Below are 26,026 nucleotides of genomic sequence, written 5' to 3'. Positions count from 1 at the left end.
ATTAGCAATGCAGTTGTAGGAGAGCAGAGGCTCTGGTCACAGTTCCAAAGCCAACAAGAGTACTATATGGTGCTATATGGGACCAGGAACCCTTTCTGGAAAAAGAGCAGAACTTATATCAAGGGAGCAGTAATCACATGGAGCACACCATCTTGATAACATTGAAAACTTGGGAGATCCACAGACTTATTTCTGAAAACAGCAGCACCAAAAAGCCTAAAGTCTGGGACAGAGCAAAGCCTAAAAGGAAAAATGCTAGTTAGACAAAAATCCAACAAGAATTCCTGGAAGAGTTAAGGAAAAATTTAAGAGTGATAGAGGAAAATTCAGAAAAAGAAATGAAAGTGACATTTCTAAATTGTGAAAAGTAATAAATTGTGAAGAGAACAGCTTGGTGAAGGAGGCAAACAAGCAAGTAAAAACACACATACACACACAGTCAGTCTGTCTGTCTGTCTGTCTCTCTCTCTCTCTCTCTCTCTCTCTCTCCCCCACACACACACACACAAGTGAAGAAAATAACACCTTAAAAAATAAAATTGGCCTAATAAAAGAGGTACTAATAAAACCACTGCAGAAAATAATTCTTTAAAAAGCAGAATAGATGGGGGCAGCTAGGTGGGGCAGTGGATAGGGCACCAGCCCTGAAATCTGGAGGATATAAGTGCAAATCTGGCCTCAAACACTTAACACATCCTAGCTGTGTGACCCTAGGCAAGTCACTTAACCCCAACTGCCCAGGGGAGGGGAGGAGGGGGAGGTTGCGCACCCGCCAGAATAGACCAAATGGAAAAAAAAGGTACAAAAGCTTACTGAAAAAAAATTCCTCAAAAATTTGAACTGAACAAATTTTTTGAGATATCAAAAAACAAAACAAAAGCAAAAGAATGAAAAAAAGAAAATATGAAATATTGTTTGAAAAACGATCTAGAAAACAGATCAAGAAGAGATCATTTAAGAATTACTGACCTACCTGAAAGCCACAATAAAAAAAAAAAAATTGAGGGAGATAGGGGTGCCTAAACATTTTATTTCAAGAAATTATGAAGGAAAATTGGCTCTGATATTCTCTAGATCGGTTTTGAAATAGAAACTGAAAGACTCCACCACTCATCTCCCAAAATAAAAAACTTCTAGGAATAATAGAGCCACATTCAAGAGCTGCCAGGTAAAGAAAAACTATTGCAAATAGCAAAAACAAAAAATAAAAAATAAAACCACCAATTCAATATGAAGCCACAGTCAGAATTATACCAGATTTAGCAGATTTCACTTTAAAGAAACAAAGGATTTGGCATGTAATAGTCCAGACAGCAAGAGAGCTAGTAAAAATAACCTATCCCAGGAAAACTTCAGAGGGAAAAATAAACATTAAAGAAATAGAAAATCTTCAAACACTTCTGATAAAAAACCAGAGCTAATAGAAAACCTGACATTAAAATTATAAATCACAAGACATAATAATCACAAGTATAAAAAGAAAGAGTAATCCACAAGAGACAATAAAATTCAATGTTTTACCTTCCTACACATAAGATGATACATAATCATTAATAAGGTAGTTAGGAGGCTGCATAGACCAATGGCATAGGTATGAACTGATTATCTTAAGGTAATCTCCAAAATATATCAAGGGGTGAGAAAGGGGTGGGAGGAGGGGGAAGGGACAGGTAGAATGGGAAAATTATCTCACATAAAAGAGGTATGCAAGGAAGAACAAGATGTGTAAGGAAAATACTGGGGGAGGGGGAAAGAGGTTAGAGGTAGCAGGTAATGGTGAACTTCACTTTCATCAGAATTGTTTCAATTATAAACAGGTGCATGCACACACACAAAGTTGGATATACAACCTATTTTACTAAATACGGAATAAGAAGAGATAAGAAAAAAGGATGAAGGGAATTATAAAAGAGGAAGCAAATTATGGGAGACTAATCAAAAGCAAATTAGATCTTTAAGGAGAAACTTATCAGATAAAAAGAGGAAAGAAAACAGGAAGGAAGGAAATACACATTTAATAATCTCCTCTGTGAATATGAATAGGATGAGATAACCCATAAAACAAAAGCAGATAGCAGTAAAGATTAGAAACCAGAATCCATCAATAAACATATTTATTAAGAGGACTTAAAAAGAAAGATGATACATATACAAACTTAAAATTAGGAAATAGATTAAAAACCTATTATGCTTCACCTGAATTTTAAAGCAGGGTACATGATCTTAGACAAAGCAAAAGCAAAAATAGAATTAAAGGAGATGAACAGAAGACTACATTTTGCCAAAAAGTACCAAAATCAATGAATAGAAAAAAAATTTACAGCAATTATCTCTGAGGCCTCTTTTCTCAAATATGTAGGGAAATGAGTCAAATTTATGAAACAAGAAATATTTTCCAATTAATAAAAGATCAAAGTATGTGAGCAGTTTTCAGAAAAAACATCTACAGTCATTATGAAAAACATTATTAGATCAAAAAGATCAAAGCAAAAGAAACTTTATGTACAAAAATATTTATAATAGTTCTTTTTGCAGTGACTAAGGATTGGATATTGAGGGAATGCCCATCAACTGGACTAAACCAACATATATGACTGTGATGAAGTACTACCTGGCTATTAGAAAGGAGGGAAGGCAGGCTCAGAATCAAGATGGGTGGAGAATAGAATAGAACTTTGCCAAAGCTCTTCCTTCACTAGATCAAGCCTCCACATGGATTTTGGAGTGACAGGACCCACAAATGTTTGGAGTACAACAAATTTCCAGCAAAAATAGCTTGGAAGGACTTCAGGAAAGATCTATCTCAATCAGGCGAGAGAGACAGGACACAAGACCCAACAGTGCAGAGAAACCAGGAAAGAGAAGACCTGCACAGAGAACCTAGTGGGGATCTTAGCCAAAATACTATTGGCTACTATCCTGACTCAGAAGCCAGTCCATCAGCCAACTAGCTATGAGTCCTCCATCGCAACTATAGAACACAAATAATGAGCCCCTAAATCCCAGCATAACAAACAGGATTTGGTCATATCCATCCAGCTCAGGAAGAAGCCAGCTCCCATCTGCCCTGTAGAGGAAGTTGGGGATATTCATTCTCCCTTTTGCCAGAGGAACAGAACTCAGCCTTTAAAAAATGAGAAAAAAAAGCAAAAAGAGCTCTGACAACAGACAGCTATTATGGAGACAAAAAAGCAGACCTTAAACTCTGAGGACACTAAAGGCAAACAGCCTCCAAATGAAGCCTCAAAGGAAGATATTTACTGGTCTTCAACTCAAAAAGCTATTGTTGGATAATTCAAAAAAATCTTAAAAGAGAGTTAGAAGAAAAATGGGGAAATGAAATGAAAGCTTTGCAGGAGAATGGAAAAGGAAACACAGAAATTACCTGAAGAAAACAACTCCTTAAAAATTACAATTGGTGAAATGGAAAATATATATATATATATATATATATATATACTGGAGAAAACCACTTCTTAAAAAATAGATTTGGCAAAATGGAAAAAGAAAACAATTCCTTAAAAAAATAGATTTGGTGAAATGGAAAAAGAAAACAACTCCTAGAAAAATAGAATTGGCATCACTTTACACCTCTCAGATTGGCTAAGATGATAGGAAAAGATAATGATAAATGTTGGAGGGCATGTGAGAAAATTGAGACACTAATGAGTTATGAAATGATCCAACCATTCTGGAGAACAATTTGCAACTATGCCCAAAAGGTGGTAAAACTGTGCATACCTTTTGAACCAGCAGTGCCACTACTGGGTCTGTATCTCAAGGAAATCATAAAGGAGGGAAAAGGATCCACATGTTTAAAAATGTTTGTAGCAGCTCTTTTTGTGGAGGCAAAAAAATTGAAAAATGAGTAGATGCCCATCAATTGAGTAATGGCTAAATAAGTTAAGGTAAATGAAAGTAATGAAATATTATTATTCTATAAAAAATGATGAACAGGATGATTTTAGAAAGGCCTGGAAATTAACTGATGCTGAATTAAATAAGCATAACCAGGAATACATTGTACATACTCACAACAAGATTGTGCAATGATCAACTATGAAAGACTTGATTCTTTTCTCTACAGTTCAATGACCCAAGGCAATCCCAATAAACTTTGGATGGAAAATAGTCAAATGTATCCAGAGAGAAAATTAAAGAGACTGAATGTAAATCACGCTATCTTCCTTTTTTTTTTCTTTCCGCCTCTCATAGTTTTTTCACTTTTGTTCTGATTTTTCTCTCCCAACACGATTCATGAGGAAATGTTTTTAAAAAAAAAGAATGTACATGTTGAACCACCAAAAATGTTGGTTTTACATGTAACTGGGGGAAAAGGAAAAAAAATTTTTATATAAATAAAAACCTGATTAAAAAAATAAAAATAACTCACAAAAGTGGAATATTTAAGTTTTTTAAAGATGATGTATGATAATTCAACAAAAAACACCAAGTTATTCAAATAGGTAGGAGATAAATCAGAAGAATTTCAAAAACCAGGGAGGAATAAGAAGCCAAGTGTCAAATACTAGAGAAGGTTAAAAAAAAAAAAATTGAGAAAAGGCCAAACTAATAATCAATAGTAACCTATGGAGAGGATAGTTTAAGTTGTGCAATGATGTAGGAAACAAAACTGAGGAAGTTAAAAAGTGAAAGGAGAAATATAAGCATAAGCTGTTTCTACTAGGAAATTTTCTGAGAATTAAAAAAAAACTGGTCATGAGCTTGAAAATGTCTGGGTCAAGTAAAAGCTAAAAGTTTTTAAAAGAGGAGAGAAACTTGAATGTGTTTGCAGCAGAAGGAAATAAACTAATAGATAAGGAGAAATTGAAGAATGGAAGAAGTCAAGTGAATTTAATTGTCTGTAATGTGGCCTGGTTGGTCAAGATCAGCAACCCAAGCTAGTGGACTAACGAAAACTAGCAACTGGACAAGCCTGACCAGAAAAGAAGTTTAGATGTGGCGCAAAAAGGGCAGTAATAGTGAATCATTTTGAGTTGCTAGCAAAAAGGCTACAATAATAATAAATCATTCTGAATTCCTCAACAACATACTTTTCTATGGATATAGTGACTTTTGACTAAAGGTAATATAAATCAGATTTTGGACCTAGACTAGGATAGTTAAGCAAAAGAAACACACACACACACACACACACACACACACACACACACAATTTAGTAAACAATAAGATGTATGTAGCTTATAGACTTTTAAAGTAGTAACAGACTACCACCTCCTCACAATTGTCTATAGCATTGCAGAAAAGGTAAGTTTCTAGAATATGTACCTGTGTAACCTCATTGTTATCATCAGAAAACCCGAAATCATGTAATCATTAGAAAAACTGAAAAGCTCTGAATGAACATAACTGAAAGCCATTCAAACAAATTTGTAGAATCCACATTAACTATTCAGAGTACCTGAAACAGTTACAGTTGACCCTGGATCAATAATTCCACTGTTCGGTCTCACACAGTACCGACGAGGTGCTGTTGTCTTCACTTTGAAACATACTTTTCTGTCTGATGGGTTTCGAAGTTTAAGATTTGTAGTGACTACATCTGTGAAGGGGCCTGTAAGTTAAAAAACAAACAAAAAAAGCTCATTGAAGTATAGCAAAAAAGGAAAGTTTGTCTAACAATGCTGAATAAGTAAAATGAAAATTTTATAATACATATTTTAGTCCTAACTTGACCACTAACTGGATATAACACCAAACAATTGCACTAAACTAATCTCTAGCAGTAACTAGTAACCAGTAACAAAAATTTTCTAACCCTCCTCAAAAAAAGTTAATTTCTATTTACTTAGTATCTATTTTATTTGCTTATTTATGTAAGTGGTTGACCCACCACTTAAACTATTTGAGGGCAGGAACTGCATCATGCAGTATCCCTAATTAGTGTTTATTATAATAACCACTTAACAGTTTGATAGATTAAACTGTAAAACAAATTGTTAAAAATGTAAAGCAGAACAAGAAAAATTATAAAACTATGATAAAATAAATCAAAATACAAAAACTGAAAAGAATTATAATAAAATTATAATGATTAAGTCCAAAAGAGATATTGGAAAAATTATCTCTCTCATACTTCGCAGATAGACAAGGGGCACTATATAGATATCATCAGACTTCTGATGTGTTGGTTAGTTTTGCTGTACTATTTTTTCTTCTTTTTTTAAATGAAAGATGGCTTTCTATGTGGGAGAACAAGTTATAGAGCAATGTTGGTTATATATAAACAAAAGGTTAATGAAATATATGTCATATCTTATACAAGTGTCTTACTGGACAGTTATTTGGTTTAGGACTAAATGCTGCTAAAGTGGAAATATTTAAGCTATAATAACTTCTAAATTAAATCCTTTTTCTCTGCCAACACGTAAGAGTAGAAACAAGGAGGATCTTTAGACATCATCTAGTCAAACACTTTCATTTTACAGATGAGCAAACTGAGGTCTAACAATAGGTAAATGAATTACATGTAATAAAAGGCAGTAATGGAATTTGAATCCAAGTTTTTTGACTGAAAATCCAAGGCTCCTTTATGTATTACTAATATCAAACTGCATATACTATCATACTGAGTTGATGTGTTGGCTACTTTTACTGGCCCCCTACCTCTTTTGTATTCTTTGTACAATAAATTTTTTTTTTTGGATAGGGGACAAGTGAAGGATACAATCAGAAATAAAAGTAATAAAAACAAATATAAATAACTTTTTTACTTTAAAGATTAATGTATGCCCATAATCATTATACCAGATCACAAAATTAAATGATTTCCCTTTATATTTAACATTTTAAATACCTGAAATTCTTAGTATCTCTTTAATGGGGCAATCAGTCTTTGAGGGCCTGGCCCCTAAGGCAAAATTCCAGAATATGACATCAACTACATCAAACTGCAATTCGGGAAATAAATACCATATCATACAGTTAGTATTGATTCGTGATTTTCTAACTCAAAATTCAGTCTTACAAGAAATTAATTTTTACTTGAGTTTGATATTACTATTCTACTTCAACTCTCCTAGAAAAAAAACCTTTCTTCTTTTCTCTTAGATGACCTAAGATAAAGTTTAAGGTTTTTTGTTTTGTCTTCTTGTTTAAGTTTTACTTAAAGAGCACAAGGTAAAAAATTAATAGCACCAAATGCAAAGACCAAATGAATTTATGAAGCATAGAAATTTCATTCTCCAGCATCCATCATCTATGCAAAGATAGCTAACATAGTTTACATGTCTAATTTGGCTTAAGTACTTATCAAATCTAGTCTTCATTATTATATCAAAATCACAATCATAAACTATTAGGCTGACATTTAGTAAAGCCTAGAAATCACTTAATGCCCCAGAGATGGTATTTGGTCATTCTCTAGCATCCATCATCTATGCAAAGATAGTTAACACAGTTTACAAGTCTAATTTGGCTTAGTACTTATCAAATCTAGTTTTCCTTATATCAAAATCACAATCATAAATTATTAGGCGGATATTTAGTAAAGCTTTAAAAAAATCACTTAATGCCCCACAGATGGCACTTGGAAAGGTGTCAAATCTGAAATCAATATCCTCTCTTTTCCACCTCCAAAATAAACATCTCCTGTTGACCTACCACAAAACTGTGTCAGCAGAGATTATTTAGATAGATTTCTAATTAACATTTCAGAATCGTTCTGGTCTAATTGCCAATTCCAACCACAATTGAATTTTCAAAATCAAAGATCAAAAAATGGCAAATTTAGCTGTAAAAGGAATATGAGTGCATAATCAAATCCAACCTCTTTCATTTTAGAAATGAGAAAACTGAAGTCCAGAGATAGGAGATAATGTACCCAAAATCACACCAAAAGTAACAAAGTTAGGATTGAACTCGGGTATTCTGAACCCAAAAATCCAGCACTCTTTGCAGCACACCTTCTGGTGGACTTTCAAGTTCTTATCTTCTACTTCAAGAAGTAACTAGTCATGGGGCAGCTAAGTGGTGCAGTGGATAAAGTATCAACCCTGAAGTCAGGAGAACCTGAATTCAAATCTAGTCTCAGATACTTAATGCTTCCTAGCTGTGTGACCTTGGGCAAGTCACTTAATCCCAATTGCCTCAGGGAAAAAAAGAAAAAAAAAGAAGTTACTACTCAGAGCATGCCATATAAATTTATCTTCTTACAAAGAACAACATTAATAACACTAACAAGGTTTATCACATTTCTTTAGTGATTAGCTCCTTAATTTCCTAAAAGTAATTAGTTAACAGTGGATAAAACAGTGGATAAAGAGCTGAACTTGGATTCAGGATAACCAATTCAAATCCTGGCTCAGTCACTTATGTGATCTGGGGAAGTTACTTAACCTTTTAGCCTCAGTTTGTCCTTCTATGTAAAATGGGGGAAATAGCACCTACCTCACAAGGTTTTTGTTTTTGTTTTTTTTTTTTTGAAGCTCAAATGGAAAAATGTTTGAAATGCTTTGCAAATCTTTAAAGCACTTTAAATGCTAGGTATATATTAGAGACCTAAAAGGAAAACTGCAAACTAAAGGTTTCCAAATTTGACTACATCAAACTTTTTTAGTCTAATTTAGTGCCCCAGTGGATAGAGCTCAGAATTCGGAGTCAAGAAAACTTGAGTTAAAAAATCCCTGAGGCACTTTAATCTAACTGCCTCAAATTTCCTCACATGTAAAATGAGAATAATAGCACCTATGTCACAGAACAGTTGTGAAAATCAATGTATTTATAAAGCACTTAGCAAAATACCTGGTGTATGGCAAACACTATATAAATGTCTGTCATAATTATCATAGTAGTTATTTTTTTTAATCCCAATCCATACTATCTTTCCCGCTCCAGTACAAAAGTCCCTTCCCAATCTCATACCTATATATAGGTAATACACTTATGATTCCTCCTTGGTTTTGTTTGTTGAAATCCTCTTCCTTTTAAGTTACCAATTTCATGAAGCCTTTCTTTCCTGATTTTCTTGGTAATAAAACTCAAATTTCCCAAATCCCATTGAAACATTTTTCCCACCAATTCCTTCCTAGTCAAAAGTAATCCTGCTGTCCTGTGAAGTCAAAACACACTCTACAATCTACATTAACATTTCTGTGAATGTCTCTTTCAAGTAACACCCTCAAAGATTGTAATTTACAAATCTGTGTCACCCTTAATACTTGGTACCTTGCACAAAACAGGCAATTAATAAAAGCTACTTCAGTAGATCACCTTCAAGAATTAATTTTCCAAATCTCTAAGTTTTCTAATTTAATATAGTATAGAATAAAATGAAATAATTTATATTAAATTGAATTTGTAGTTCAGTCTATTACCCTAAAACAAAATGGAATCTGACGATCTGTGAAATTGGAGGGCAGAGGAGGACACTGTTTGATCACAAGAAAAAGTTACAAATATATAGGATTATACTAAAGGAATTTACTGTTTATAGATCCACCACTGCTTTTTAGCAAAAGGAACGGGTTTGTGAGGAAAGATGCATTGTTCGAGATATGCCAAATTCAGTATGTCCAATAAGTAAATAATACAAAAAAAGAGTGTAACTTATCAGGAAAGAGAAGAGGACAGCTATGTGGTACAATGAAAAGAACACTGGGCTTGTTATCAAGAAGACATGAATTCAAATCCAGTCCAGACACATCAATTTGTGTGACCCTAGAAAAGTCACTTAACCCAAGTTTCCTTATCTGGAAAATGAGAATGAGTACATACTTCCTAAGATTTTAGGGAAAATAAAATAAGACATTATTTGTTTAAAAAAAAAAAAAAACCTCTTGGGGCTCCCACTAACTCTCTGAAACAAATAGAAAATCTTGTCTGGCTTTCAAAGTTCTTCATAACCTAATCCCTTTTTTAACATTCCATTCTTTCCTAACATTCTTATACTTTATTCCCTTTCCCCTACAATCCAGCTGCCCTGGCCCCATTTGTTTCCATCTCCAGGCTTCGCCTGCTTGTTTATGCACTTAATCAAAGCTAAAATGGTTCCCAAAAGCTCTCACTGAAGTGAGGGTGTTGGTTCTAAATAGTAGAGGGTGGATCAAGAAAGCAACAAGCCTGAAGGCCTAGATAACAAAGATGCTCTAGTGGAAGAAATGTATCAATTAGTGTGAGAAATCTTCAAACCTATGAAGGGGGGAACTGAATGAGATCAGGTGAAATTTTCTCAAAAAGTCAGAGAGAGAGTAGGTCAGACATTAGGCCTAATTCACAGGATCCAGATTCACAGGGCCAGAAAGCCAGGGTTTTTAAGCCCAGGTGGGAGGAAATCACATGATCTCAAGGCCTAAAGATCTCTGGGGCAAGGCAAGAAAGGTCAAAACCCAGGTCTAAACAGACAACATTGGTAAACATTGGTCAATAATAGTTACTTTCTTTTAGTCCATCCAATGAAAAAACTTGGGTCTTTTGCTATTTAATTAGCTTTACTATTTCCAGCTTGCCAGGCCAAGAACATGTTGGGAGCTGAGATCCCTTACCAGGTATGTGTCTGGTCCTCTGCCTGCAGGAACTAAATAAATGGTTTCTCGTTGTATTTCAAGATGTCTCTGATTAATTTGGGTAAGGGGGTCTAGTATCCATCCCACACAGGCCTCTTAACTGGCCATTAGCTCCCCTTACCTACAATGCTTTCTCAGTCCCATCTCTGACTCTTGGCTTCCTTCAAGTCTCAAACCAAATCATACTCTCTGCAAAAGACTTCCCTCATCCATCCCCATGTTTTTTCTCTGAGATTACCTCCAATTTACCCCAAATATCTTATATGTAAATTGTTGTTTGTATGTGATCTATCCCATCAAGATATAAGTTCCTTAAAGTCATGAAGATCATTTTTGTCTTTCTTTGTGTCATCAGTGCTTAGGCACAGTATGTAACAAATAATAAATAAGTACTTGTTAACAAATATTTATTGATGTATTGGCTGATATATATAAATTTGGGAGGAGATAAGGAGTTGAGATCACAAAAGGAAAAACTGAAACCTTAGAAGTAAATGTAAATATTATACTTTGCTGATATATTAATGATACACATATATATATACATATATATGTATGTATGTACATACATATATGGGACCAGTGCAGCTGGATATATTAATAATATCAATAATGCATCTTAAAAGCAGGGAAGGCAAAAAAATTGACTAGCTTTCCCTTCCCAATTACTCAGTGGAAATCAATTTGATGATTACTTAATTTGGACCCACTTCAGCAAAACAAAGATTGATAGCTGAACCCTCTGTTAAAAAATATTTTTAAAATAGAAAGGGTCACAACACAAAGGGAACAATACAAAGCCAATTTCCTAGACACTTTTCATCTATTCCAACATTTCATTTGTTTATATGGTACCCCACACTGAAAAAAAACCACCCCACTATGTCAGGAATTATGCTATTATAAACATTATCTCACCTGATGTTCACAACAAGCGTAGGAAGTAGGTATTGTTATTATCCACATAGTATAAATGAGTAAACTAAGGCAGATAGAGGTTAAGTGACTTGCCCAGGATCACACAGCTCATAAGTGTCGGAGAAAAGATTTGAAATCAAGACTTCCTGACTCCAGACCTAGGGCACTAGTTATCCTGCTGTCTTCCAAAACATAGGATGCCACTTAGTACACATCAAACTCCCTTTCAAGCTAATTATCATGATAGTTTTAAAGACAGTCAAATCAGAATCCAATTCTATGCGCCACTCCATCTATTTCTTTGACTTTTAGGTATAGTCACTAAACAGAGTACCAGCCCAATCAATAGTTAACAACTGAACTCAATTAATCAGCTTTTCAGGGTTCTTGCCAGGCCCTCAATAGTCTCACAGGACCACACAAGGTTCCCAAAACCTATTTCCTGGGCTGACATCTCCCTACTTTGTCACTGCTCACACACAACCCTCAGCACTAATGATGATGTGAAAGAGTCACTAGAGCAGAAACTGATAAAACTAAAACTAGGCATTAAGTTTGGAGCATGACCACAGAAGATAGTTGTGTAGGTAGACAGGACTTAATGAACTAACTAGTAACCACTCAAGGGCAGTTAACATACAAAGTAGCCAAAGGTTTCAATTTGCTAATGCATAGTATCAAAAAGTCATGAGCTATGTAGCATGACTGGTCCAATGATAACAAAAAGTAACAATCTCAAGACAAAAATAGTAAAAAACGACCTTACAACTCTACAAGGAGAGGAAAGGAGGGACAAAAAACAATGTGTTGAGCAGATAACAGTTGAGTGGTGAAAGTCACAATTCCTACTTGAATTAAAATTGTTACCTTTAATTAAACAAATAGCAACTAAAAATCCCTAGGAGATACCAACAGAGTTGCACACTGTTACCCACAACTTAGTATGCTTTCTGACTTGGTGGCTATCTTAATAACTAAAAAGCACTTTTAAGGTTTAGCTCAGACCACTCTTCTCCAGGTAGTATGTTCCCAAAGCACTTTTTCTCATATTTCCTTTGCTCCCTTCACTTCTTACATTTAAATGTATAGAATATATCTATGTACATATACACACACATTTATTTCTCCAAGAAGAATGCAACCTCCTAAAGAGAAGGAATTATAATTCTAACTAGAACTTATAAAGCATTTAAGGTTTACAAAGTTCTTTACAAATATCTCATTTTATTCTCACAACTCTGAACATAGATATTATAATCCCCATTTTACAGATGAGAAAACTGAAGTAGACAGAAATCAAATGACTTGCCCAAGGTCACACAGCTAGTTACTATTTTGAAGTTAAATCTAAACTTGAATTTTCTTAGTTCAAGGTCCAAAAAAAAAAAGGGGGGGGGGGGATGCAATTTTATATAGTTTGGGATGATTGTGCCAAGACACTAGATATTATTGATAAAGTATTAGGAGATAATTCGGGGTATAATATGATACTAGGAAAAATTATTAAAGGTTATCCGAGTAAAAAAATCTTTTTAGTCCATGTAGTGAATCTTTGATTATTTTTAAATAAAAAATAACTGAACAATAACTGAATCAATCACCAGACATTTAAAAATAAATACATAAATAAATGAGCTGCTGCGTGCACAGAGTTTTAACCCCTAATTAGGCCAAAGTTTTTAAGTCATTTGGAGGGCCAAATTCTTCTGAGTATTAACACTTTTTTTTAACCTTAATAAAGAGCGCACTACTGGAGAGGTTAATTTTTGAATGATTGACATATAAGTTATTGTACTATATTCCAAATGGAAACTTCATTAAGTGCTAAACTCAATCCATACCATGCTCAGAACACACCCTGGAATTTTGCTTTCCTGAACACATCTCTAAAAATCATTATAATATAAACAATCTTCTCCTGATGCAAAATTACTCAAAAGCTAAATTATCTTGCTCCTAAGTGGTTTTACTGCACTTAAAAGTAATGTATTTCAACTCAGCATATATTTATTAAGGTCCATACTACACACAAAGATCATTTTAGACCTGGGGAACAAAAATAGTTGTTAGCAAAGATTTTTCATTCTATAGGGAAAGGTGAAGGGGAATCTGTAAATTATATAATTAAAAACAAAATAATTTGAAATGGATGTGGGGCAGCTAGTTGGTGTAGTGGATAGAGCAAGAGCTCTGAAGCCAGGAGGACCAGAGTTCAAATTGGCCTCAGACACTTTAACAAGTCCTGACTGTGTGACCCTGGGCAAGTCACTGAACCCCAATTGCCTCAGCCAAAAAAAAAAAAAAAGGATGACAGAAGACTAACTAAACACTTGGGGGGAGGGGGGGCACAGAAAAGAGAGAAGAGAACAAGCTCATATACAAGGGATACCTCTCCAAGCTATGAAGGAAGCTTAGTAATTCTAAATGAAGAGAGAGTACATTCCAAGTATAGGGTAGATACTGCTCCCAAAATTAATTTCATACAAAGCCACAGAAGTTTCAAATTGGCCCAACACAGTCAAGCCTCTGCCTTTACAAAGATGATTTTGGCAAATATGAAACAGGATGGAATTATGAGAAATGCTGAAAAGATGGGTTTTCACAATGTTGCAAAGCTTTGAGGTAGTGTGGGATAGTGGGTACCACTGATGAAGATGTTTTCAAATGTTGATAGGTTTAAGGCAGGTTAGGAATCACAGTGATCAATAGAAGCCTTGAGCAAACAAGAAACTGGGCACACCCCCCTCAGAAAGGCACAGGTGGATTCAACCAATAAGACTCTTGTAGTTTTGAGAAAACCACAAACAAGCTAATAGCCCATGCAGCCTAAACCAGTTGGGGTCAATGATAGGACTTTATCAAATCACTACTGCACTTGCTTAAAAAGCTAACTGAATATTAATAATAATTAATATTATAATAATATTATTAATAATACACACTCCTCCCGAAGGCAGGGTTTTCTGCATTTTTCCATTAGGCGTAACCCAGATGAAATAGACCAATCTGGTCTCTGAAGGGAAAGGCTGCGCCACACTAGCAAGCATAAAGGTTCTCCCACTTCTGTACTCAGTCTTCTTCTTCCCAAAGAGGAGTGGGACCTGTTTCTGGCCAGAAACGATTCCTTAAGATTTTTCTTTAATAAATTTTCCTTGGTATCTTATTTTCAATGTAAAGAGTGTTATTTCTAGCAGAATGAAGAGAAGAGATTGGAAACAGAGAGGCTAATTAGGAGACTACGATGAATGGTGTAGGCGATTGATAATGAGAGCCTAAACTAGGCAAACGGTTGATAAAATAGAAAAAACGAATAGAAGGGGATGGATGACATAGAGGCCAATTTCACAACTAACTGAACATAAAGAGCATTAGCTCAGCAGAAAGATTGTGTTAGTTTTGAAAGTAAAGGACTTAGTCAAATCCAAAAACCTGCAGTTTTTACTAATTGTGATGTCAAACTCATTGGGCTTTAGCACCCTCATCATTTGCAAAATAATTTTTATCAATTGATTTCTAAGTGTTATTAGACATTCTACTTCCTAAATCTGATTCTTATGAGCAAAGAATGAAGAATCCAAAGAAAGCAAATGTGCTTAAATTCTCACTTTCACATCCTTTTCTTTTTAATTTTAACTATTCAAAAACTTAGGGAAAATTCAATTCACTCTTTACTTTCATTTGCTTTAGGTACCAGAAAACAACTCCACACTTTGTGGATTTTTAAAATATTTTCATTAATGAACATTAAAATCATGCTACATTTTTACAAAGTTTTGGTTTCAACTTTTATGGAAATATTCCAAAATTATCCCACTTCCCTATCTCCCTATATGTTGACCAGAACCTCATTTTGAGGTTCACTGAGATAAAAATATAACTGAGTATGACAAATAATGATTATACTGTAAATTAACAACTTATCTGTTATAGTTTCAACCTTACCTATAGGTAATTTATCTATAGATAACTTATCTTTTACTTAAATTTAAACTACCGTCTTTTTACTAAAACTGCTGAATAAGACTGGCTTGATTTACATAACACCAAGTTTATGGAGAATTAAAATGGCTAAAAAAGCAAAAGTATGCTCACTATTATGAAACAGTGACCAAAAAATGTGTCAAAAATTGAGGCAATTTGTTTTTTAAATCTACTGCTAAATATATTAAGCTTTGGAAATAAGAGTTAAGCATTCTGTCTTAATACCTTTCTTAGGGATAGGAATCAGACTATTAGACAATTTCACGTCCTCTAGATACTTAAGAATGTTCTTTGGTCTTGATTTATGATTTTCATTAGTTTGAAAAATTTCTAATGAGAAAATTCTCTTTACCAATTAAGATCAGCAACTGCTTAACTTATAATCAAAGGAAAGTTGTCTGGAGTTAGTCAGTACCTGCCCTCAAGGCCAAATTTCATTCAACTATAGAAAAATGCATGTAAAAAAAATGTTACAACATTTTCTTCAAAGTGTCATATTTAGAACTTGGGACAAACTTTCAATATAGACCAAAGTCACTTTAAAAATTTAACATCTCAATTTCTTTAAAACTCAAACCATCTATAATAATGACAAGGCTACAATAAATTCAGGCTTAGCCATTTCAGAAACCACAATGTGGCTTTATGTTAGTGTTAAATCATGAGTGTTATTAAAATGTGCGCAATGATTCATTTTTATAATAGTCCAAATACGAATTGTCTCATTTATTAGTAAATTTATAGTATGCTTATTACTAATTCAATCCCAGTTGCTTTTTATTTGTGCTTTTTTCACTCAACAAAAATCTACCTTCTGATCTTTCCCAATACTCCTTTCCTCAAGAACAAAAAGATCAAAACCCACTACAAACATGTATTGTTCAAGCAAAACAAATTTCAAAACAAGTTTTTTCATTGATTATATATAATATGTATGTACATGTGTGTATATGTGTATCTATATTTAGATATATAAATCCACATCACCAATTGGTAGGTAACTTTTTTTTTTTTTTTTTTGCTGAGTAATTCAGGTTAAATGACTTACCAGGGTCACATATAGCTAGGAAGTGTTACATGTCTGAGACCAGATTTGAACTCAGGCACCCTCCTGATTTCAGAGCTAGTGCTCTATCCACCTGGCCAGTAGGTAGCATATTTCATCATTAGTACTTTGGAATCACTCATCAGAGTGCCTAATTATTCCAAAGTTACAATATTATTGTCATTTGTTTTACTGTTCATACTCTATAAATTCATACAAATTTTCACAGGTTTCTCAGAAAATCCCGTTCCATCATTTTTTAGATCACAATAGTATTTTATCACATTTATATAACATAACTTTGTGCAATCAATCAGTCCCTAATTTATGCATATTCCTTCATATTTCCATTCTTTACCTCAAAGAGGTATCTTTAAGAGTTTTATTTTGGGGGTAGCTAGATTGCAGAGTAGAAAGTCCTGGAATCAGGAGGAGTTGAGTTCAAATAGGACTCAGACACTTAACACTTATTAGCTATGTGACCCTAGGTAAGTCACAACCCCCAACTGCCTCACCAAAAAAGTTTTATTTTGCTTAGGACTAATCCTTTTCTTAATGTAAACCTTCCCTCTAATTTCCTCTTTTCTCCCTTTTTATCTCTCATTTCCCTTTATTTTTGTATTCAATTATGTGTGTCTATCAGGAGACTCTTGATTACCATATCTCAGTGTGAAGAGAATGATTTTCCACATATTGTCAAAACAGGATGAAAGGAGGGGAAAAGTATCTTGTTTAGATATTGCCAACCCATCACCATGAGTCAAGGAACTGGATAAACAACAAAGGTCCTAACAGAAGGGCCCAGGTTTAAATTGACAAAGGCAAAGGCAACAGGACACAAGCCTTTTGACATATGGAATGGGTGAATAAAGAGAATTCTAAATCCAACCAATTTTAACTCTAGTAGTAAATCCAATCTAACTGTAATTCAGAGGAAATCTGACCAAATGAAAATTTAACCAATTATAACTGAGTAAATCTGACCAATTCAAACCTTGAAGGAGGGGTAAGGAACCAAACTAACAGTATTAAAACTTGCTTCTTCTGATTCTGTATTTGGTGTGTTCTAAAGGATTCTTCTTTCACTGTAAAAGAGCATTGATTCTAATAGTACACCTGGACTAGCTTGCAAGCAGGGAAGTAGTGGTCAGTGGTAGCTCCTCTGGGCTTACTCCTTAGATCCTGCTAAATTCCACTGTGTCTTTTGCCAACAATTGGAAAAAAGAACAAATGACTAAGTACTATCATTACATTGCTAATAAGATTAATATTTCACAAGCAGTAATACAAACTAGTCCCAATTTTCAAGTTCATTTTTACTAGTCCAAAGCAAGAAAACCACACCCAATTCTATCTATTCCATTTCTGACAATAGCATCCCAACAATTCTATCTCAACTTTATCCTTCAACTTCTACCTGCAAAATAATAGCACAAAAATCAAAGGCTGCTTAACCTTAGCATGAGAGGCAAACATCCCCCCCTCAAAAAAAAAAAAAAAAAACACAAAATTCACAAATCTAGTTATTTAAGTTGTATTTTAGGTTTTTTCTTTTTTTTTTAAGATTAGAAATGTTAGTTTCTGATACTTCATTGTCTGAGGTCACAATTCTCCTTTTCATCTTCTTCATTAAATAATGTCATAACTTCAAATTTTCTCAGATTCACCCTTTTCCATTTTCATTCATAGTCCAGGTATTTACCTAACACTTAGATTTAATGCTTCAAGTTCCTCTTAGGTCTACCTGTATGTAAATTCCTTAAAACAATATTCATAAAACAGATACTATTATAGTGGATAGAACACTGCCTGCCTGGAATTGGGAAAACCTACTGCTATCTCAAACACTAGGTGTGTGACCCTGGCATATGTCACTTAACCTCTGGTTTGCTTCAGTTTCCTCATCTACAAAATGGAGATAAAAACACCTTGCTTGCAGGATTGTTGTGAAGATCAATTGAGATAAGGCTTGTAAAAAAGAACTTTAGGGGCAGCTAGGTCGGGGGATAGAGCACCAGTCCTGAAGTCAGGAGGACCTGAATTCAAATCTGGTCTCAGATACTTAACAGGTCCTAGCTGTGACCCTGGGCAAGTCACTTAACCCCAATCCCGCCTCAGGGAAAAAGGAAAAAAAAAAAAAAAAAAAAAAGCTTAAACCAAGTGCCTGGCACATAATAAGATCTATCCCCCTTATCATATATTCTGACTAATTAAGAAGCCACAATGTCTTCACCTACTTCTTCAAATGCAAATTCTCTGCTTCTTGGGCTTACTGTTACGTTGTCCACAATCAAAACCTACCCTCTTTTTTCCCACTCTTCTCCCCAATAAGTCCATCATCAGGTCAGTCCATCAGGTCTCCTTAACCTTTTTCCTCCCAATTTTCTCACCTCAATAAATTTTCCCATATTGTATGCTCTTCTAACAATCTATGATGGCCTATCCTTCAATTCTGCCGATCTAAATGTTATTTAGGGCTTCAAAAGTGATCAAATACTATTTTCTCACTCAGGGAGTATTCTCTGATTATGAAATTAAAGATTACCCTGAAATTAAAGATTAATCATGGAATAGAGTTGAATGCAACAGCATTCTTAATTCACACCAACAGCCTTAGAAAACACAAATTATAGGAGAATTGCCCTATACTCCTGACCAAATTTGCTTCTGGTCTTAAAAAAAAAAAAAAAAAAAATCTAGCCTTAATTTTTTAAAAAACACCCTTTCAGTTTCCATCAAAGTATTTCAACAAATGTGGACTGAAAAAGAGATCCTGCAATCTACTCAGAGAAAATTTAAGGTTATATCCATCCTCAATATAGATACTGTACTATAATTTTAAATATGCTAAATCATATTGATCAACTCAAAAATGCTGGTTCTGGATTATCCTCTTTGATGATAACTTGCCCATTTACAGCTTTAATAATAAGATAACGGAACTTTTCCAGAATGACACTAGACAGAAACATATTTAGTAGTTTGTCAGATACCTAGTGTCTGTAAATCATAAAACTTTTAGCAAGGTTTTAAGATCCTTTAAACCAAACAATACTAAGAACATCTCCTCAGCAATATTTAAATTTTTTTCTCCTTTAATTCATGACTCATAAAAAGAAAATTAAGATGTGTGGGACAAAGACCACCAGCTCGAATAAATCAAGGAGATTTCTCAAGGCAAAAGCAGCAAGGAATTTTATTACCATCTCACAAGAAAGAGCATCTCCCAACTAGCAGTCAGACATGGAGAGGCAAGGCCCAGTTAACACAGACAAGGATTCTATTGGGGCCTGAACTAACTGGTCTTTACCCTGATTAGTCGGGACAAATAACCTCACATTCTAAGTCATAAATGAGAAAAAGAAAAAATTCTAATCCAACCACATCTTTAGGATTGCTAAATTAATTTATAGGGGAATTTTAATCCAAGGTAGCCCATAGTCTCACAAAGTAAAGGGCTATATGATCCCATTCTTTGTAAACCACCTGATCTCTGGAGAAAGAAACTTGGGCCTGGGGCACAGTCAACATTCACTCAATTTTGCGAGTCTCCATCTTGTGAGATAGCTTCCACAGTTCACTTCATTCAAAGATAATTTCATTGTATAATCCCAAACTGAGATTATATTAAAAAAAAAAAAGTATCAAGAATAATTAAAAAGTAAAAGAAAAAACAACCTCCCCCCAAAAAAATACTATTTGAAATCAAAGGATCTGAGCACAAATCTGCAGACTACCACTTAATATTACTTTGAGCAAGTTACTTTTGAATTGATGCTGCTTTTCAATTAGAAAAACAACTGAAATTGTATTAAAAGCAGAATTTTTTTAAAGATAAAATACATTAAATAAAAAAATTTTGGCACTGCAAAGCAGAATGATACCCCCTTCAATCTAGTTATAAAATGTTAAGTAAGAAATTAACATTAAAAACTTGAGAATATCAAAGTGGTCATTAGAGAAAATAAGCACCTGAATGAATATAAAACAGATGGTAAGGTAAGTAACTCTACATGACAAAATTTTTAAATTGCACAACTTTTGGGGAAACAAATCTGTTATTTTATGTGTAATATTAATAGGAATCTTTTATAATTCCATGACACTTTAATGATTTTTTAAATAATATATTAACTCTAGCAATAATATGATTTATTTATATCCAGAGTAGCAACAAAGGTAACACTATTTGAATAGTTTAAAATATAGAGATATATAATATCTGATTTATAAACAAATTCAACATTTTAATCAGCGTATTACCAATCAAGTTATCCTTAGGCTTAAGTAAGTTTTGGCTATTTGTTTAAGTAAGTTTAAGCCTATTTGGCTATCGATAGGCTAATTATCCAATTAGCAGCTTGCCAGGAGTCTTAGCTCTTTTCTCCCAAGGTTTGCATTTGTGACACTTATTATTAGTATTTAGGAAACTTTCAAAACTGTTCATTTTTGTACCTAAACCAGACAGAAATTTTTATAGAATTTTAAATGACTAATGAAAAACAAATCTTGTTAAATGCACAATTAACTTTTTTATTTTCTCAAAATCTCCATTTATTTGGAGACTGCGATGTCTTTTTTATTTTTAATAGCTTATTAATTTTCCAAAATACATGCAAAGATAGTTTTCAACTTCACCCTTGCAGGGATATTTACCTACCAGATCTTTGGAGAAAGGAGAAATTTATGACCAAATAAGAACTAGAGATTATGAAATGCAAAATGAACAACTTTGTTTCCATTAAGTTAAAAAGGTTCACACAAACAAGATTAATAGGAAATCACAAAGCTGGAAAAAAATTATAGACAATGTTTCTGATAAAGATCTCACTTCAAAAATATATAAAGAACAGGGTCAAATTTAAATACAAGTCATTCTCCAATTGATAAATGGTCAAAGAATATGAACAGATAATTTTCAATTGACAAAATTAAAGCCATCGATAGTCATATTAAAAAAAAATGCTCCAAATCTATTTTCTCAAAATCTCCATTTATTTGGAGACTGCGATGTCTTTTTTATTTTTAATAGCTATTGATTAGAGAAAGGCAAATTAAATCAACTCTGAAGTGCCAACTCTCACCTCTGATTGGCTAAGATGACAGGAAAAGATAATGATGAATGTTGGAAGAGATATGGGAAAACTGAGACACTAATACATTGTTAGTGGAGTCGTGAATTGATCCAACCATTCTAGAGACCAATTTGGAACTATGCCCAAAGTGCTATACGACTGTGCATATCATTTGATCCAGCAGTGCCATTACTGGGCCTGTATCCCAAGGAAATCATAAAGGAAGGAAAAGGACCCACATGTGCAAAAATGTTTGTAGCAGCTCTTTTTCTGGTAGCAAAGAATTGGAAAATGAGTAGATAACCCATAAATTGAAGAATGACTGCAAAAGTTATGGTATATAAAGGTAATGGAATATTATTGTTCTATAAAAAAAAATAAAGGATCAAGCTAATTTTAGAAAGGCCTGGAAAGATTTGGATGAACTAATGTTGAGTGAAACAAGCAAAATACATTGTACACAGTAACAGCAAGAAGGTGTAATAATCAACTATGAAAGACTTGGTTCTTTTTCTGTGTGGATCACTCACCCAAGGCAATCCCAATAAACTTTAGATGGAAAATGCTATCTGACCACTACACACCTGTCAGATTGGCTAGAATGACAGGGAAAGATAATGCGGAATGTTGAAGGCGGATGTGGGAAAACTAGGACACTGATACATGGTTGGTGGAATTGTGAATATATCCAGCCATTCTTGAGAGCAATTTGGAACTATGCTCAAAAAGCTATCAAACTGTGCATATCTTTTGACCCAGCAGTGTTACTACTGGGCTTATATCCCAAAGAGATTTTAAGAAGGGAAAGGGGCCTGTACGTGCAAGAATGTTTGTGGCAGCCCTCTTTGTAGTGGCCAGAAACTGGAAACTGAGTAGATGCCCATCAATTGGAGAATAGCTGAATAAATTGTGGTATATGAATATTATGGAATATTATTGTTCTGTAAGAAATGACCAGCTGCATGATTTCAGAAAGGCCTAGAGAGACTTACATGAACTGATGCTGAGTGAAATGAGCAGGACCAGAAGATCATTATATACTTCAACAACTATATGATGATCAATTCTGATGGACGTGGCCCTCTTCAACAATGAAAATGAACCAAATCAGTTCCAATAGAGCAGTAATAAATTGAACCAGCTACACCCAGGGAAAGAACTTTGGGAGAGACTATGAACCACTACAAAAAATTCCCAATCCCTCTCTTTTTGTCTGCTTGCATTTTTTATTTCCTTCATAGGCTAATTGTATACTATTTCAAACTCTGACTCTTTTTATACAGCAAATTAACTGTTTGGACATATATACATATGTTTTAGTTAACTTATACTTTAACATATTTAACATGTAATTGGTCAACCTGTCATCTGGGGGAAGGGATGGGGGGGAAGGACAGAAAAAGTTGGAACAAAAGGATTTGCAACTGTCAATGCTGAAAAATTACCTATGCATATATCTTGTCAATAAAAAGCTATAATAATAAAAAATATATTTTAAAAAGGGAAAAAAAATGCTATCTGCATCCAGAGAGAAAACTATGGAGACTAAAAGTAAATCATGCTATGTCCACTTTTTCTTTTTCTTGTTGCTTTCTTTCCCTTTTCCCCTCATAGTTTTTCACTTTTGTTCTGATTTTCTCTTCCAACATGACTCATAAAGAAATGTGTATTTAAAAAGTTAATACACCATGTATAACCAGAAAAAAATTCACCCTTGCAAAACTTTGTGTTCCTTTTCTCTGTCCCCCTCCCTCTAGACAGTAAGTAAGCAGATATAGGTTAAACACATACAATTCTTCTAAACCTATTTCCACATTTATCATGTTACACACACAATCAGCTCAAACAGGAAAAAAATGAGGGGAAAAAAACAAGCAAGCAAACAACAACAAAATACTATGTTGTGATCCACACAGTCCTCACAGTTCTCTGGATGCAGATGGCTCTCTCCCTTTATTAGAATAACTGAATGAATTAAATAGATTTTTAAAAATTATATTGTCAACAAAAAAAATGCAAAAAAAAATTTTTTTTGGTGCAAACCCAACAATTCCATCATCAGTCAGTTTTCTGTCTCAAAAATAATTCTAAACTCTACAGGACTAAAATGATTAAATAAAATGCCACCTATGCTTTAAAAAAAAAAAAAAGATATATTTTACATTTAAAGTTCTACTACAACAAACAAAAGAATTAGCTAAAATTTTTGGTTGAAATAAAATTGTTATACTATATATAAATGTGTTCAACTCTTACAGAATATTAAAATCTTATTTTCTAATAGGATACTATTTGTCATTATAACACTTAACTGATAACTATGAAGGGGCATAATATGTAAGGTGAATTGAGAGATTATACATATTAAACTCTATTATTTGATTATAGAAATATGAATTTGTTGCCAACTTCACATTGTAGAAATTATTAGTACTATCTATTCCAAATCAATTACTAAGGTTCTGTAGACAACCTAACCTTGGAAAAAAATCAAATCTATCTTCATTCTAAACCCATGCTGCTGGCTACCATAGAAAGGATTCCCAATCAAGATTGACTTTTGAATCCCTTTCAACTCAAAATTTTATTATCTCTTATTAATTCCTTCTTATGCAAGACTATGATCTCTAGATGTTTTTCCAAAAAAAAAAAAAAAAAAAAAAGTGAAAATTTAAAATTCAACTAAAATCAAGCATAAATAAAACAGGAATTTTGTTAAGGAAATATTGTCCTTTATGATAACTAATACCTACTATCAATCAAAAATGGAAATAAGATTAATGGCATGCAGCATGGTATAGTAGATAAAGTGCTGGACTTGAAAATCAAAGATTTACATTAAGTCCTAACTGATCCTTCCCAAACTGTGAAACCATGGATTTATTATTTACCTCTGTGAGCCTGAGTTTTCTCATCTGGAAATAATGAACTATAGCACCTATTTCACAAGATTGGCTTCAAATGAGGATGCAAAGCACTTTGGCAAACAAAACTTACACAAGTTACAGAGTGGGTGCCAAAACTATTAGTTGAAGGGAAATTTTCCTTCTTTCAATGAAATTACAGGTCTAATTTAAAACAAAACAAAAAAAACTAAGGTCAGTTATTATCGTTCTTTTAAAAATACTTTCTACTGATGACTTTTTTCACAAATTTTTCACTCCTCCAAACAAAATGCCTTGCCTTGTAAGAAATGTTTTAAAACAAGTTTAAAAAAATTAGTTCAGCCAAATCAACATATCAACTGTATTTTACAATATATACAATATTCCACAATCCTAGTCCCCAACTGCTGAAATGAAGAAAAAAGATGCATTTTCTCAACTCTTTTTGGAGTCAAGCTTACATTACAGTGACAGCCTGGGAGTTTTTATTTTTTTCCATTTGTACTGTTACAATCATTTTGATTCCTTTTTTCTTGTACACTTAGCATGAATTTATTGAGGGTTTCAGGATTCTCTGAAATTCTTGTTCAACAGCACAAGTGCTTGTTTCTCACAGCACAGTAATATTCCATTTCATGTTGTTTCCAAATATAACACAGAAACAAAAAAGACACCATTTTTCAACAAACTACACAAAATAGATTATATTCTGCTCAAATAATTTAAGATTTTAATTTTATAACAAATATTAAACATACAATAAAAATAAAACACTGACACAGTAACACTGTGACAGTAACACTGACACAAGCTCACAGAAAGAACCCTTTAAGATCATTTTACAGCTGATTTCTAGAAACTGAGATACACAGAAGTTAACTTGCCCAAGCTCTCATAGGTAAAGTGACTGAGAACTAAGTACAAAATTCAGGAAAAGGAGTCAAAATTCAGTATACTCTTTCTACTATAGCATGCTGCTTCTCTCAATGTAGTCCTCAAAATCTTTAAATCTCTACATGAGAAGGCACTAGGGACCATCAATAAGAAGCTACAGGTTCATCACACTCCAAAAACAGAGAACTCTTTGCCTAGCCTAAAAACTTCTTTCACAACAGGACAGGAAGAGGAGACTTGGAACCTGGCAAGTCAACATGGGAGAGAGGAGGAGGGAATCTCCATAGTCCTCATTTCCAAGAAGATAGGCTGCATAAACTCTAGCCTACATATTTTATAGCACAAGAAAAATGAGGGATATCATATCACTATGGGATATACTAAACTTCCATTACCCTCTTTCCTCTTCCTCCAATAAGCAATGTCTCCATCTTTTTCCCTGGGGTAGTAATCAATTTCCCTTACCCCAGTGTATCACTCTTAATGCCAATAATTAGCCCATAAACTTTTGTTATAATCTGAAATCTGCATTAGCCTTGCCTTTGCCGATTTTGTTTCAAACTTTGTTATAATAAGAAAAAAGGAAGGGAGAAGAGTTGTATTTGAAAATATCCCATCATTTTTGCCAACTGATTTGCATCCCCACAGGAATACACTCCACGGTTTAGAAAACCACATTACAATGGCTAGCAATTCCCTGACAG

At 33.8% G+C, this 26,026-nt stretch overlaps 1 protein-coding gene across 2 annotated transcripts in view; it reads right to left on the bottom strand.

Moving 5' to 3' along the window:
• Positions 1 to 26,026, bottom strand: part of VAPA (VAMP associated protein A) — a 75,767-nt gene that overhangs the window by 27,838 nt on the left and 21,903 nt on the right. For both annotated transcript variants that reach the window (XM_003760060.4, XM_003760059.4), the window contains exon 2: positions 5,424 to 5,576. In XM_003760060.4, the coding sequence (XP_003760108.1) occupies positions 5,424 to 5,576 (153 nt within the window). The remainder of the gene's footprint in view (positions 1 to 5,423; positions 5,577 to 26,026) is intronic.

Source organism: Sarcophilus harrisii, chromosome 1 (assembly GCF_902635505.1).
Source record: "Sarcophilus harrisii chromosome 1, mSarHar1.11, whole genome shotgun sequence".
In the NCBI taxonomy this organism is placed as follows: Eukaryota; Metazoa; Chordata; class Mammalia; order Dasyuromorphia; family Dasyuridae; genus Sarcophilus; species Sarcophilus harrisii.
The sequence above is the reverse complement of the archived record's forward strand: the minus strand, read 5'-3'. Positions and strand labels throughout refer to the sequence as shown.